We start from the raw sequence: 15,166 nt of genomic DNA on the forward strand, positions 1-15,166 counted from the left end.
TTGGCAGCAAGGACATTTAAATTCTTGTTAAAGAATAAAAAGCCTAGCTACTGTGTGTGTATACATGTGTGTTCCCACACTCCCTCTCAAATGACTCCTTAGATTCAATTTTCTCTTTCAGTTAATTTGATTAGCAGTAACAATGTCTATTAATCTCCAGAAATCTCTAAAAATAACTGCCACTCTTTTCATTTACTACTTACAGTTACTATACTAACAAAATATATATTCTGAAAACCATGGTTCTGCTCCAAAGACTGTTTTAGAACACACTGTACAGTCCATCACTCCATCTTCTTAATGTTTTGCAACTATTCTCATTTTAAACAAATACTAAGTGGCCTTTGAGTCTTGCCAGCCAGAAGATGCTGTGTTAGGTGCTGGAGGATTAGGTATGTGAACAGGAATGCTCTACACTGCTGAGAGAAAATCCTAGAAATGACTCTTTTCTAGAGACCAGACCACAAAAGCAGTTCCTTTGGGTCTGAACATTAATCAATAGAGGGCTGAACTTGCCACTTCCTGCCACTTGTCTCCGTATGGTTAGGGCTAGAAGTCTATGTCCTAGAGATAATAACAGATATGCTCATGTGTGTTACTAAATTCTGCTCCTTTTGTTGGCTAGACTACAGCGTGGTTTTTGGCAGCCAAGAATACAGACTTACGCCCAGAAGGCCACTTGGAAAATTGATCACCCAGCCTTTTCCTATAAATGGATTCGGAGAATTCTCTGAAGCTTCCAGCCATGAGTCACTAGCCAGGAACTGCCTCCCCCCACCTAGGAAGGACAGTTTCCTAAGAGAGGGATACTCAGTGGACAGTGATGGAGGAAGGGACCCCACCTGCTCGGGAAGCAACATCAGAAAGTCACAGACAATCTCAGCTACACAAAGAGACAGTTACACAAAGAGATTTTTTTTTTTTTAAAGGGCCAACTGTTGACCCTCCAGTCCTGAAATGCCAGGTTATCACTAGTCACAGAAGGTGGGTAGTGAGGAGTGCATTCAAGAAAAGAAGAAACATTCCTGCACATTGCCTTCATTGAGAACCTGCTCAGGCATCTCCAAGTTACAGAACGCTGACACAGCTTTCATGCAGAAAGAAAAGCCCCCTTTTAATCCTCATTTCACAAGGTGGAAATCCTCCTCATTTAACCTCTCATTTCATTTGAAACTGAATGAACCAGATGTACATGGAAAGCCTCAGTCTGTAGATGTGACTGTTGCCCTGATTTCATTTTCCTCTCAGTCAACCTTTTTCTGTATCCCTCCTGTCCCCCTTGCCTGCTGTCTAATTAAGGAACATGAGAGAGAGGAGGGTTTACCTGGGGTTTCTCTAGCTCACTACCTGTGTATCTCAGCAATCAAGTGCTAGCTGACAAAGAGCTGAAGGAGGCAAGGGGCCGGGGTGGGGAGGGGCAGGACCGCTTTAACAGGAAGAGAAGGGCTGATGGAAACAAAGGGTTGGTCAGTGCCCTGTCAACCCCTCCCTCCCACCAGCTAGGATCTGGTCCTGGTGGTGTCCCTTCACTTCGCTGTGAGTGCTTCCTAACCCTTGGCCTCTTCATTCCAGGATCCACACTCAGCACCCATGATAGATCTCATTGCCTGGAACTAGACTGAATTGATGATGTAGCTCATCCTGACCTGTATGGCTTTGGGAAAGCTCCCTAACCAGTGTCAGCCCCAGATATTCTGTAAATGGCAGCCTTAGGGGCAGGGCAGTGTGACTGTAATGGCCTGTGGAAGACACGGACACTGCCCATCTGAAGATGGGAAGGCCAGATAAAGGTGAGAGAGGCACACGAAAAGCCACCTCACCGAGTCACTCCCTGGTACCTGCCCTGTTCTTAAGCTCTCCAAACGTCAACTTCTCTGTGTACGAAATGAAAAGGCTGTTGTGGGGAACAAGGGAGATGGTGCCTGGAAAACGTCTACACAAGTGCCTGGTACTTAACATGAACTTGACCACTACTGGTGTCCCCTGTCCACCCTCCCCTGCCTCCTGGAACCTGGGAACACGCCCCTGTGGCCTTCTGAAGTGGAGGCTGCTCAGCGACTCCCCCAGAGTGAGAGAGGAGGGGGCTGGGAGTCAGAGCGCTGGACCAGTCCAGTACTGTCACTTACCGCTTACTACTGGTATGATGGGGGCAGGATAACCTCTCAAAGCATCCAGTTTCCCCCTCTATCTTTAACTGGTTAATTCATTTTAATGTTTATATAATTTTAAAGGTTTCACTCCATTTACAACAGAGCATCCATTCTGACTACTGTAAAATGGAAAAAAAACACATTATAGAGTTATTGGTAGCATTAAGTGAGATATTAGATGTTAAAACAAAAATCCTTTGTGAATGATAAATCCTCTGCAAATTTAGGCACTAATACTATCTCATCTGCATTAAGAAATATTCACAGGGTGACTTCTCTGTGCCAGATATTATGCCAGACACTGGGGACACAGAAATGGACAAGGTAGTCCTCATGTCTCAAGCATTTGTATCACAGACAAGGTGGTTCCCTGGTAGCTCAGCTGGTAAAGAATCCATCTGCAATGCAGGAGACCCTGGTTCAATTCCTGGGTCAGGAAGACCTGCTGGAGAAGGGATAGGCTACCCACTCCAGTATTCCTGGGCTTCCCTGGGGGCTCAGCTGGTAAAGAATCTGCCTGCAGTGTGGGAGACCTGGGTTAGATCCCTGGGTTGGGAAGATCCTCTGGAGAAGGGAACGGCTATCTGCTCCAGTATTCTAGTATTCTTGCCTGGAGAATTCCATGGCAAAGAGTTGGACACAAATGAGTGACTTTCACTTTCACTTTCAAGGTGGTCCAGAGGGAAAGAGAACAGCAGAGACAAATTCATGGCAGCGTGAAATGTGCTGTGTCAGGGATTGGGGGTAAGAAAAGAGTCAGAGAGTTTTGCTGGCAAGAAAGCCACATCTAAGCAATTGTCAGCTCACAAAGGGTGGTGCTGGTTAGGGAAGATCACTCTAGGTGAAGAACATCACATGTACGTAAAAACTCAGTGCCTGATAGAGAATGCCCACCTGTGATCCCTGAGACTGGATAGTTGTTCGAGGCCTAAGGGTTAAACAGACCCTGATGCTGGCAAAGATTGAGGGCAAGAGGAGAAGGGGGTGACAGAGGACGAGATGGTTGGATGGCATCACTGACTCAACAGACATGAGTTTGAGCAAACTCAAGGAGATGGTGAAGGACAGGGAAGCCTGGCGTGCTGCAGTCTGTGAGGTAGCAAAGAGTCAGACATGACTGAGTGACTGAACAACACAGGAGGCCAAGCAACAGTCAGGGGCCTAGTTTTAAATAGCTTCCTAAGCCCTTTCCCAAGTCTCTGGACAGCCATAGAGAGCCTGTAACCAGTGGTCTGCTGGGACCTCTCTGAAAGCCACACAAGGTGCCACCATCACTCTTGGACCTTACCTTTTCGGATCAGGTGACACCAAGGCCCTTCCTATAAGTGAGCCTCCTCCTGGTTTCATTTACCACCTTTATCCCATGGGAAATCAGTTGAATCAGCTTATTCTCTGCAGATCCTCCTTGAACTTGTATTGAACCTGCCCTTCCACAAACTGTGTTTGTTTAGCTTTTGCTTTCAGGCTGCAGATAAAATGGCATACCCAGCTGTCTCCTTTCTGAAACCAGGTCCTGCCTATGAGTCACCTTTCTCTATTCCCCACATCACCTGGTCCCCAGTCTCTATCTGTGGTAGGCAGAATAACGACTTCCCAAAGATGTCCACATTCTAATCCCCGGAACCTGTGAAAAAGGGACTTTGTAAATGTGACTAAGTTAAGGGTCTTGCCATGGCAAGATAATCTTGGATCATCTGGGTGGTCCCAATGTAATCACAGGGCCTCGGCAAAGGAAAGGAGAGTCGGAGTCAGGGAAAACATGATGGAAAAGCAGAGCTGAGAGTGATGCAGGCTGTGAGCCAGCCTCTTGGAGCTGGAAAGCTCAAGGAAACACTCTTCTCTAGATTCTCCGGCAGGAACGCAAGCCTGCGGACCCATTTTAGACTTCTGACTTCCAGAACTGTAAGGTAACAAATTTGTGTTGTTTTAAACCACTACATTTGCTGCTATCCAAAAGTCTACAAGCAATAAATGCTGGAGAGGGTGTGGAGAAAAGGGAACCCTCTTACACTGTTGGTGGGAATGCAAACTACTACAGCCGCTATGAAGAACAGTGTGGAGATTTCTTAAAAAACTGGGAATAGAACTGCCATGTGACCCAGCAATCCCACTCCTGGGCATACACACTGAGGAAACCAGATCTGAAAGAGACACGTGCACCCAATGTTCATCACAGCACTGTTTATAATTGCCAGGACATGGAAGCAACCTAGATGCCCATCAGCAGACGAATGGATAAGAAAGCTGTGGTACATATACACAATGGAATATTACTCGGCCATCAAAAAGAATTCATTTGAATCAGTTCTAATGAGATGGATGAAACTGGAGCCCATTATACAGAGTGAAGTAAGCCAGAAAGATAAAGACCAATATAGTATACTAATGCATATATATGGAATTTAAAAAGATGGTAACAATAACCCTATATGCAAAACAGAAAAAGAGACACAGATGTACAGAACAGAATTTTGGACTCTGTGGGAGAAGGCGAGGGTGGGATGTTCTGAGAGAACAGCATTGAAACATGTATATTATCTAGGGTGAAACAGATCATCAGCCCAGGTTGGATGCATGAGACAAGTGCTCGGGGCTGGCGCACTGGGAAGACCCAGAGGCATGGGGTGGGGAGGGAGGGGGGAGGGGGGATCAGGATGGGGAACACATGTAAATCCATGGCTGATTCATGTCAGTGTATGGAAAAAACCACTACAATATTGTAAAGTAATTAGCCTCCAACTAATAAAAATAAATGAAAAAAAATACAAAAAAAAAAAGAAAAATATCTGAAAATCTAAAAAAAAAAAAAAAAAAAACCACTACATTTGTGGTAATGTTACAGCAGCACAGGAAATGAATACACCACCCTGTCTGTGTCCCCCTCACTCTGAGCTTTCTTTTGCGTGGTCTAGTGATCCCTTAACTCCACTCCCTGCCCAGACTCTGCTGTAGCTTTTTCCATCCTTTCTGTCCTTAATCCTTTCTGAAATTTGTTACTCCATCTGTGCTTGGAATTCACTCCCACGCTACCTCTAGCTTGTTCTATCTAATATTTTCTGCCACAATTTCAATTGCTTTATTCTTACTGGATATTTTTAAACCCTCCTTATTTCCTCTAAACTCCAACACCCATGCAGGCATTTCCTACACTTCCCTTCCACACACAATCCATAATAGAGGCCTTCCACTCCCCATTTCACCCCTATAGCCCACTGCCTCTCATGAGTCACTAGTGGGTCTCCAGCTACCAAAGCCAAGGTCAATTCCTATCTCCAACTTCTTTAAGTCCCTAGATCCTGACCCTGTTGAGTCACTTTCTCTCTTTGAAGACCACACACATCCTTTTACTTATTTTCATGGTCTTTACTTTCTTTGATCTCTTTTGTTCATTTTTCATTTCCAAATTCAACAACACTTTATTGAAGCCCTACTATGTGCCCAGCACTATGGTAGGGCATTCATACAAATATGCAGACTCAGATGCTGCACTCTTCAAGGAGTTTAAGGCGCACTGGGAGAGAAAGACATGGAAAAAATAATTACAATATATTGTTCTCAGGGCAAAAGTGAAAAAGTGTACCAGGTGACAGAGAGGCGCCCAGTCCTCTGTCTGACCTCTAGCCTGACTGCTCTAAGCGTGGTCACTGAAGCAGCAGGGGCAGCGTCGCCAGGGAACTTGTAAACGAGCAGAATTGGGGACCCCATCTTAGAACTACTGAACTGAAACCTCTGGGGATGGGGCCCAAGCCTGCCCTCTCATATCCAGGTCTCCCAGACCAGTCCTCACTTCTTAAAGGCCATCTGCCTCTCTCCTCAACCTGACACAAAACTTCAAGGTCTGGCCTGAAGCTACTCCCTCTGTGGGTCTTCATGGCACCTATTTTCCCCTAAGGCAGAACTTACTGCCACCCCATCTCTGTTTATACCTTTGTTTGGGAGGCCGGGCCCGAGGCATGTGGGATCCTAGTTCCTAGACTAGGGATCGAACCCATGCCACCTTATTAGGAGTGCCAAGTCTTAACCACTGGACTGCTAGGGAAGTCCTCCCAACCTTTTTTTTTTTTTCTCTCTCACCCTCCTTTTCTTAAAAATCTGTTTCTGTCTTTTGTAGAGCACTTAGCACCCTCTTTAATTCCGTTTAGTTTAATGAATCTTTATTGAGTCCTATCAGACACTGTAACAAGATGTGGGATACAGAGGAAAAGAAGAAATCATGCCTTACCACAAGGAGCTTACAGTCTATTGTGGTTAATTACACATATAATCAACCTTGTCTGCCTTTCTTTGAATTTTGACATTGAATTCAAGTGTTCCAGTTTTCACCTTGGTGTTGCTTTTCGAGTGGTGGATATTGATATTAACATGAAAATGAAGCAAAGACGCAGCCGTAACTGATACAACCTTGATCTTAGCATTAATCTGTCCTGTGCGCATGTGCTCGTGCCCGCTAGAATCCACTTCCACTTCCCCCTTCCCAGTAGCCTCTAGTTTCTATCTGAGTATCTTCAGGGTTCAGGAGAAGCTCCAGGGATAGAGCAAGGGTCTGAAACAAAGACTCTCAGGATTTTGGTTTGGATGTTTCAGGAGTCATGGAGGGAGAAGCATACGGCTTAGGGAACCCCGATTCCCATCCAGATCCCACAAGGAGAAAACCTACAGAACATGGAAGCCAACATTGAGAAACCAAAAATCTGAGAAATGGAGATGGAGAAGCTGTTCTGCTCACATACTTGAGCCCCTAATCAAGTCTCATCTGCAGGTTTTTCCCCGCTGCATGCACTAATACATTCCTTCTATTGTCTAAACCAGCATGGGTTGGGTGTTTGGTTGCTGATAGTCACGTGCAACCTAATTATCATGGTGCTAGTGGGCTTCCCAGGCGGCTCAGATGGTAAAGAATTTGCCTGCAATGCAGGAGATCTGGGTTCAATCCCTGGGACATGAAGATCTCCTGAAGAAGGGAATAGCAACCTACTACCTTCCCAATGACAACCCAAGTATTCTTGCCTGGAGAATCCCATGGATGAGAGGAGCCTGGCGGGCTTTAGTCCACAGGGTCACAAAGGGTCAGAAGAGGCCTGGCACACACTCAGAGAGTAATTAATTTGCTGTCTGGAAGGTGAGCTTTCGCTCTCATTACAGGCTGATTTCCCCATACGTGAAGACAGGTGCAGGTCTTCCCCAGGGGCCCAGCTGAGAAACTGTAGATTCCAAGGACTGCATGACCACACTGGACTTTCATGAAAGCTGTTCCGCAGTGACTACAGATTTGCACACTCAATGTGTTTGTGTTACTGGACCTGTGGTGGTTAATTTTGTGGGTCAGCTTCACTGGGTCAGAGGGAACCCAGATATCTGATCAAACATCATTCTCAGTGTGCCTGTGAGGGTGTTTCCAGATGACACTGGCATCTAAATAGGCCCAGCTGTGATGAGAGGGTAACAGGCGGGAGGAAATAAACTGCAAGTGGCAGCTGTTTTTTTCCTTCTTTACACAAAATTAAAAGAGGCTTCTTTTAATTCTGTGTTGAGGACACCTGGTTCTGCCTTGAGCTAACCAATACGTTTTCCTGATAGAAATGTTTTTCTTAAGCTATGTTAAGGAAACTATGTATTGGCTTTGGAGTCTGCCTTTCTTCAAAAGGGTTCCCCCTACTTTTTTTCTTTTCTCAAACCTTGGGCTGAGAACGGGCTCAACAAACCAGTATTAATGTCAATTGTTTTATGATGCACCTCCTGCCATCCTATCTCAAAAATGCATACTCTCAGCCTTGAGTGTCTCTCTTATCCAATTAATAGCTTTGTAACAGACATAAAACACCTTGCTAAAAACTAGCAAGGGGTCACTCTTTCTGTCCCCTTCTGATATCTATGTCAGAAGCTTTCCCTATCTCTGTTATACTTTAATAAAACTTTGCTGCAGAAAAAGCTCCAAGTAGTCAAGTCTCATCTCTGACCCCAGACCAAAAGCCTCTCCTCTGGAGGTCACGAATCCTGGTATAACACACGGCTTGCAGCAGCAACCTTTCTGTGTGAATCATGCTGTACATAATATAACTTTTACCTCCAGTTGCTTCCTCTTTGCAGCTACATGCAAAAGCCGTAGAAGATGGTACTGTTCTGGTTGTTCCAGTCGAGACATCAAGCCTAGGAGTTCTGTGAGGTGTCTGTTAATTGGTTGAGGCTGCTTCTCATACACAGCAGGTAAAACCCTCAACAACATGGTGTTACCTGTTGAAGGAACAATAACAAGAATGATGACTTTATCAGTCCATGAGCCATAGAAATAATATTATTATCAATGTAATATATTTTGCACTTCCTCACATATTAAACAGCACAGGCTGATGGCCAAATCCTCTGCTTAAAATAACATGATGCCTTATTCTGAAAAATCACTAAAGTATTAAACAGGTTCGGTAAAAGGGAATATTTTATGATATGATCAGCATTATTATCTAACGAAAATTTTTCCTGAGTAATGCGCCCTGGGGAAAAGAGAATTTGACAGTAACCAGACCACACCCTTGTGGAGGAAAGTTCCGATAAAGAATTCCTGTTGAGAAACAGCCTTTGGATGCTGTTTAAATAAAAACTGAGCAGTGCTGTAAGCATGGATCTAAATGAAACTGAACCAAAAAAAAAAAAAATAGTGCAAAGGAATGTATTCATGTTCCTGAGAGATATGGAGGCCTGATTTAGACGACTGACATATGGAGGCTATGCCTTATTTTTATGAATAGTTAGAAAAGTAGCAATCCAAATTTAGATCCTCAATTTCTGCACTATATCAAGGGAAGTTTAGACTCAGCTTGTTTGTCACATGTGATTTGCCTCAAAGATTTGTATAGACAACTGGGTTTAAAATGGCAAAACCTAAAGAAGAAAAAAATGACTTAAGTTATGGGACTCATCTGCAAACAACATATGGGAAACATCTGCCTATCACTTATGCTATGGAGTTTTTTGAAAAATCCCCTCAAGTACTTAAACGTCTCAGAACTTATTTCTAGGGATTTCTTGAACAAGAATTTTCTTGCCTCTATTTATTTTCAATTTGGCTGTTTATATAGAAGTTATACACAGAAAGAATCAAGAGAGCAGTGATTACACATTTGTAAACCCTTATTAAATGGTGGGGACATTTGGATATGAGGATTAAGAAAAGAAGACCAGAATTTTCTGAATATCTATGACAAAATTTAATGAAAGGGTGATTCTGGATCAAAGTGAAGGTATCAGGGTGATGGTAAATAATGAGAATTGCTTTTTCCACATATGGCTCATAGACTGGTCTCAAACAGATTTTAATCATATAACCACAGAGCCCAAAATATTGGAAATATTCAGATTTTTTAAAATGTGAAAAACATTGTTTTATTTTGTTTTCTGTTTATTTTACTAAGAGCTTTTTCTTAAGAGATCAGGAATTGTCAATGTCACGTCCAATCTATACAAGGCACATTAACTCATAGAACTTAGCTGTGTAGACATACTGATTAACTGCTGCAAAAAGTTACAATAAATGGGACTGTCACTGGAACTGAAGACAGGATACATACTCATTAAAGGTCCTCAGATTCCTTGGCGGGGGGGGACCTAGATTAGTCATTTTTAGCGGACTTGAATTTTGTTCAAATAATACAAAATTAAATAAGGGTGTTTTTTAAAACTGATGAAAACACTTTGGTATAGAAACCCTATTGATTTCATTCATAAATTAATATATTCTTCTTCATTATGAAACATTTCAAGTCATTAGACAAATATAGGCAAAAATACAAGGACCACTGGTGTGCCTACCAACTAACTTTATCAAAACTCAACCTTGTACCATAATTGCTTCTCATCCCATTTACTTCCTATTAGTCCCAGAGGCAACTACTATCTTGAAGTTGGTATTTACCATCTTTGTGAATGACTTTACACTTTAATAGCATGCATATATATAACAATATATAACAATAAGCATTTATAGTGTTCTTTGCAAGTTTTAAAATTTTGTATCAGTAGTAATATTTTGTACATATCTTTATGCAACATATTTTTTCCATCCAATATTATGTTGAAGTTTTATTTTAATGTTTGTTTATTTAGCTATGCCAGGTTTTAGCTGTAGCATGTGGGATCTATTAATAGTTCCCTAACCAGGGATGAACCCAGGTTTCCCACATTGGGAACACGGTGTCTTAGCCACTGAACCACTAGGGAAACCTCTATATTAAAGTTTTATATCCAGGACACTCTCTAGCATTTATTCTCATAGCTGTATGGTATTCCACTGTATAAATATGCAAAAATTTATTCACACACTATGGTTGGAAGATTTTTTATTGTTATTATTATTATTATTATAATTTGCTTTCACCAGTAGTGCTACAATTTTTATACATATTTCTTTATGCATAAGTGGGAGATACTCCCTTGGGTATTGATATTGAGCTTAATGTGCTTTAAAAATGACCTGAGTGACTTGTTAAAGCACACAGATACTGATTCAGTAGACTGAAGGTAGAGTTTGAGAATTGGAATTTCTAACAAGTTCTCAGGTGATGTTGATGGTCACTGGACCACATAATTAAGTAGTAAAGCAGTGGGTTTGTCCCTGGGAGTTAAGTTTCTAGATGTTCCAAAATTTCTTCTCAAAATGGTTGTAGTAGTTTTCTATAGCTGCCATAAGAAACTGACATAAACTTGCCCAAAATAATACAAATTTATTTTCTTATATTTCTGTAATACAGAAGTCTAGGATGAGTCTCACTGGGCAAAAATCCAGGTCTTGGAAGGGCTGGGTTCCTTCTTGGAGGTTGTAGGAAGGAATCTGTTTCTTGGCTTTTCTGGCTTCTAGAGACCACCAGCATTCTTTGCTTTGGGGTCTCCTTCCTTCATCTTCAAAGTTAGCTACACAGCATTCTCTGACCCTGCTTCCATCACTACACCTCTTCCTCTGATTCTCTCTTCTGCTTTTCTTTGACTTAAGCACCCTTGTGATAACATTAGGTCCATCTGGATAATCTAGGATTTTCTCCTTATATGGTAACCTAATTTTATCTTCAATGCAATGAAACACATCGTGTTCGCAGGCTGCGGGAAGTAAGATGTGGACAACGTTGGGAGGGGTCATTATTCTGCCTGCCACCATGATTATGGCAATTTACGTACCTGTCAGAAGCATGAATGTTTCTGTTGCCAACATTTAGTCTTGGCAGACACCAGTTTTTGCCAACCTGACGGGTATAAAAATGTTACCTCATTTTCTGTTCTAATTTTCATTTCTCTAGTTACTTCTGAGGCTGAACAACCTTTTTATGTTGCTCTGCCATGATTTAGCCTTTCATTTCCTTTGCCTGTTTTCAATCAAGATGTCTGTGTTTTCTCACTGATTTGTGAAAGTCACTCAGTCGTGTCTGACTCTTTGCAATTCCATGGGCTATACAGTCCATGGAATTCTCCAGGCAAGAATACTGGCGAGGGTAGCCTATCCCTTCTCCAGCAGATCTTCCCAACCCAGGAATCGAACCGGGGTCTCCCGCATTCCAGGTGGACTCTTTACCAACTGAGCTGTCAGGGAAGCACTGATTTGTAGAAGTTCCTTATTTATTCTGGACACTAACTTTTGGTCTGTCAGTTTTAAAGTTGTAATCCTAATGGAGTTGGTTTTTAAATTTATTTTATGGTTTATAAATTTTTTAATTGAGAAATCTTTCCCTACCCATGTTCATAAAAATATTCTACTGTATTCTCTCCTAATGATTTTATGTCTTTAATCCATCTGGATTTTATTTTTTTGTGTATATAAGGAAGGGATCTAATTATAAATTTATTTATGTGTATGTGTATATAAACAATTGTCCCAGATCAATGTATTCAGTAACCAACTGTTTCCCTTCTGATTTGTAATACTTCTTTCATATGTAAAATTTCCCATGTATATGGGTCTGGTTATTTATCATACCTTCACCAATTATGTATGCTAAGTCACTTCAGTCATGTCTGATTCATTACGACCCTATAGACTGCAGCCCGTCAGGCTCCTCCGTCATGGGATTCTCCAGGCAAGAATGCCGGAGTGGATTGCCATTTGCTCCTCCAGGGGATCTTCCTGACCCAGGGATCAAACCTACGTCTCTTATGTCTCCTGCATTGGCAGGTGGATTCTTTACCATTAGAACCACCTGAGAAGCCCTTTATACATTTTCTTAATTACAATTTATAATAAATCCTTATACCTCACAAGACAAATTTCTTCATCTTCTGCTTCAGATTCCTCTTATTTCTTCATTTTCTGCTTCAAATTCCTCTTGGCTACTTTATATAAATTTTACCATTAGTTTGTCAACTTCCTTGTAAAGCTAACTTAGCATTATTTTTCACATTGACTATATGGACTAATTTGGGATAACTGACATTTCTGTGCAACTGAGTCTTCTCATTCAAGAACATGATATATTCTTCTATGTAATTTTTTATATCTTTAAAAATGTGTGATATTAGCTGTGCCTTGTCTATCTTTTATTTAATTGATTCCTAAGTATTCCATAGTTGTTGTTGCTACTGTAAATGGAAGTTTTTGGTTTTTTAAAGATGTTTTCTATTTATCTGCTATATTAAGAAATCAATAAATTTTTGTACACTGATTTTTCATCCAGCAAAACGTGTTTAATTCTTTTTTTTTTTATTAATGGGGGTCTCAAGATTTTCTGTAGAAAACCAATCAAATTATAATAAGTAACAACTTTGTAATATTCTTTAAGTTTCTCTTATTGCCCTACTTTACCAGCTGGGACCTCCAACACTTTGATGAGTAGAACCAGGTTCTGATACCATTTTCTAATTCCTGTTTTTAAAGAGTATGCTTCTAAGGACTCATCATAATGTATGTATATGTTTCTACATATTCTTGGTATTTATATTCAGTTTAAGTTCCTGTCTTTTTCCTAGTTTGAACATGAATGAATGTTAAATTTTATTAATTGACTTTTCTGCATCTGCCCATATGACCATATGATTTCTCTCTTAAATTGTTACTGTAGTAAGCGAATGAGTATTCTAATGTTTAATCGGTCTTGCACTCTTGGAATATACTCAACTTGGTTATGATGTATTTTAAAGCATGTGTTACTGGATTTCTTTGGCTAATACTTCATTTAGAGCTTCTGCATCTATATTTGAGACTGACCTCCAGTTTTCCTTTCTTGTATTGACCTTGTCTTTTTTTAGGATCATCCTTACTAGACATATAAAAAGAATTTAGTGCACTCCTGCACACTCCATTCTCAGAGGCAGTTAATATAAAATGGGAATTATGTGTTCCTTGCATGGTAGAACTTGCTTATCAAACTTCCTGGGCAATGTTCTATACATTTTATTATATCAAATTTTAAATTATATACATTTCTATATCCTTTTGCGTTTTTAGCATTTGAATGATCAAATATGATAGAAATGGACTTATCAATTGTAAGAAGTATGTGAAAATCTGCCTTTATGAAAATCTGCCTTTATGAATATGGATTTACCAATTTCTCCTAAAAAGTCTGTCAATATTGGCATATTTTTTTGAAACGATGTTACTAGATAGTTCTGAGGTATCTTCCTGGAAAAGTATTTATTTCATCATAATTTCATTACTCTCTTTACCTTAAAGTCTATTTTTGTCTAATATTAATGCTATGCTAGCTTTTTGAATAGCCCTTGTTTGGTATATTCTCTCACCACCTTTAAATATTTTGTTTTCAAGATTTCTAGGTTCTTGTGTTTTATGTGTGACTCTTACAAGTGATGTACAGCTGGACTTAAAAAATATTCCTGACAACTTTTGTCTCTTAACTGGAATGCTTGTTTCATTAATATTTAGTGATTAATATTTACAGTATTAGGTATATTTGGATTTATCTTTACATTACAGGTGCTTTTTGGAGAAAGAAATGGCAATTTACTACAGTATTCCTGCCTGGAGAATCCCATGGGCAGAGAAGCCTGGTGCGCTACAGTCCGTGGGGTCGCAAGAGTCTGACATGACTTAGCAACTAAACCGCTGCCACATGCGCTTTTTATTTATCTTGCTTTGTCTGTGCTTTTCTTCCCTTCTTTACTACTTCCTATTGGGCAGCTCAAGTTTTTTTTTTTTTTTTTTTTTTAATTCACTCTATTCCCTCTATTTGGTCATTTTATTTCCTTTTGGTTTTGGTAGCTGTCCTTTGAAAGATAAACATACTTGAACTAACAAAGAAAATTTATCCTGAACAATGAAAGGATTTTAGAATTATTTTCTTAGATCTTTCTTCCAGTTCCTTAATATTCTCTTCAGCTTTGCCATTCCTTTAATTTCTTAAAAATTTCAATTAACTTTTTAACTCAGTTATATTTGATTTTTTAAATAGTAGGCCTATTCTATTTCTTTTGACAGCGTCTTTTTCTTATTTCAGGTTTCCAGTTCTTTCTTGAAGATCTTAAATCATTTTAAATACACTTATTTTCCAATTTCGAGCTGATATTTTAAATAAATGAAATTCTTGAGGGAGGGGTGTCCAATCTCTTTTGGTTTCTGCTGGTTCTCATTTATGGTAGATTGTTTCCTCCTATGTTTAAATATTTTTTACTATGAATTTATTTTTACTATGGCAGATAGTACACATATGCCTCTCAAACATGTAGGGCAGGCCCAAAGTCACAAACTCTTAGGGACTTTGTAGAGTTCAGTCAGAGACAGGCTTACTTCTCACTTTCCTGTGCTAGGGTAAGGACTGGGGCTATATCTATTGAAATCTAGTAAGTAACTCGCCACCCTGACCTAAGCCTTGTGGCCCTTAACACTTGGTTAACACAGAACTGATACCATCTCTTCCCCCTTCACCTCCCCTGGTGTGTGAGTGGGGCGGGCGCGGTGTAGGGGGGCTCTAGATTCAGCTCATGGGCTCACTGGCCAGTTTTTGGTTCCCTCTCTTTGGGCAGGTGGCATTAGTGGTAAAGAACCCGCCTGCCAATGAAAGAGACATAAGAGATGTGGGTTCGAT

The 15,166-nt window shown here is 40.6% G+C and overlaps 1 protein-coding gene across 6 annotated transcripts in view; it reads right to left on the bottom strand.

Annotated features, from left to right (window-relative positions):
• Positions 1 to 15,166, bottom strand: part of VEPH1 (ventricular zone expressed PH domain containing 1) — a 320,038-nt gene that overhangs the window by 214,193 nt on the left and 90,679 nt on the right. For all 6 annotated transcript variants that reach the window (XM_043874509.1, XM_043874507.1, XM_043874506.1 and 3 more), the window contains exon 5: positions 8,215 to 8,381. In XM_043874509.1, coding sequence (XP_043730444.1) covers positions 8,215 to 8,381 — 167 coding nt within the window. The remainder of the gene's footprint in view (positions 1 to 8,214; positions 8,382 to 15,166) is intronic.

This window comes from Cervus elaphus, chromosome 19 (assembly GCF_910594005.1).
Source record: "Cervus elaphus chromosome 19, mCerEla1.1, whole genome shotgun sequence".
NCBI lineage: Eukaryota > Metazoa > Chordata > Mammalia > Artiodactyla > Cervidae > Cervus > Cervus elaphus.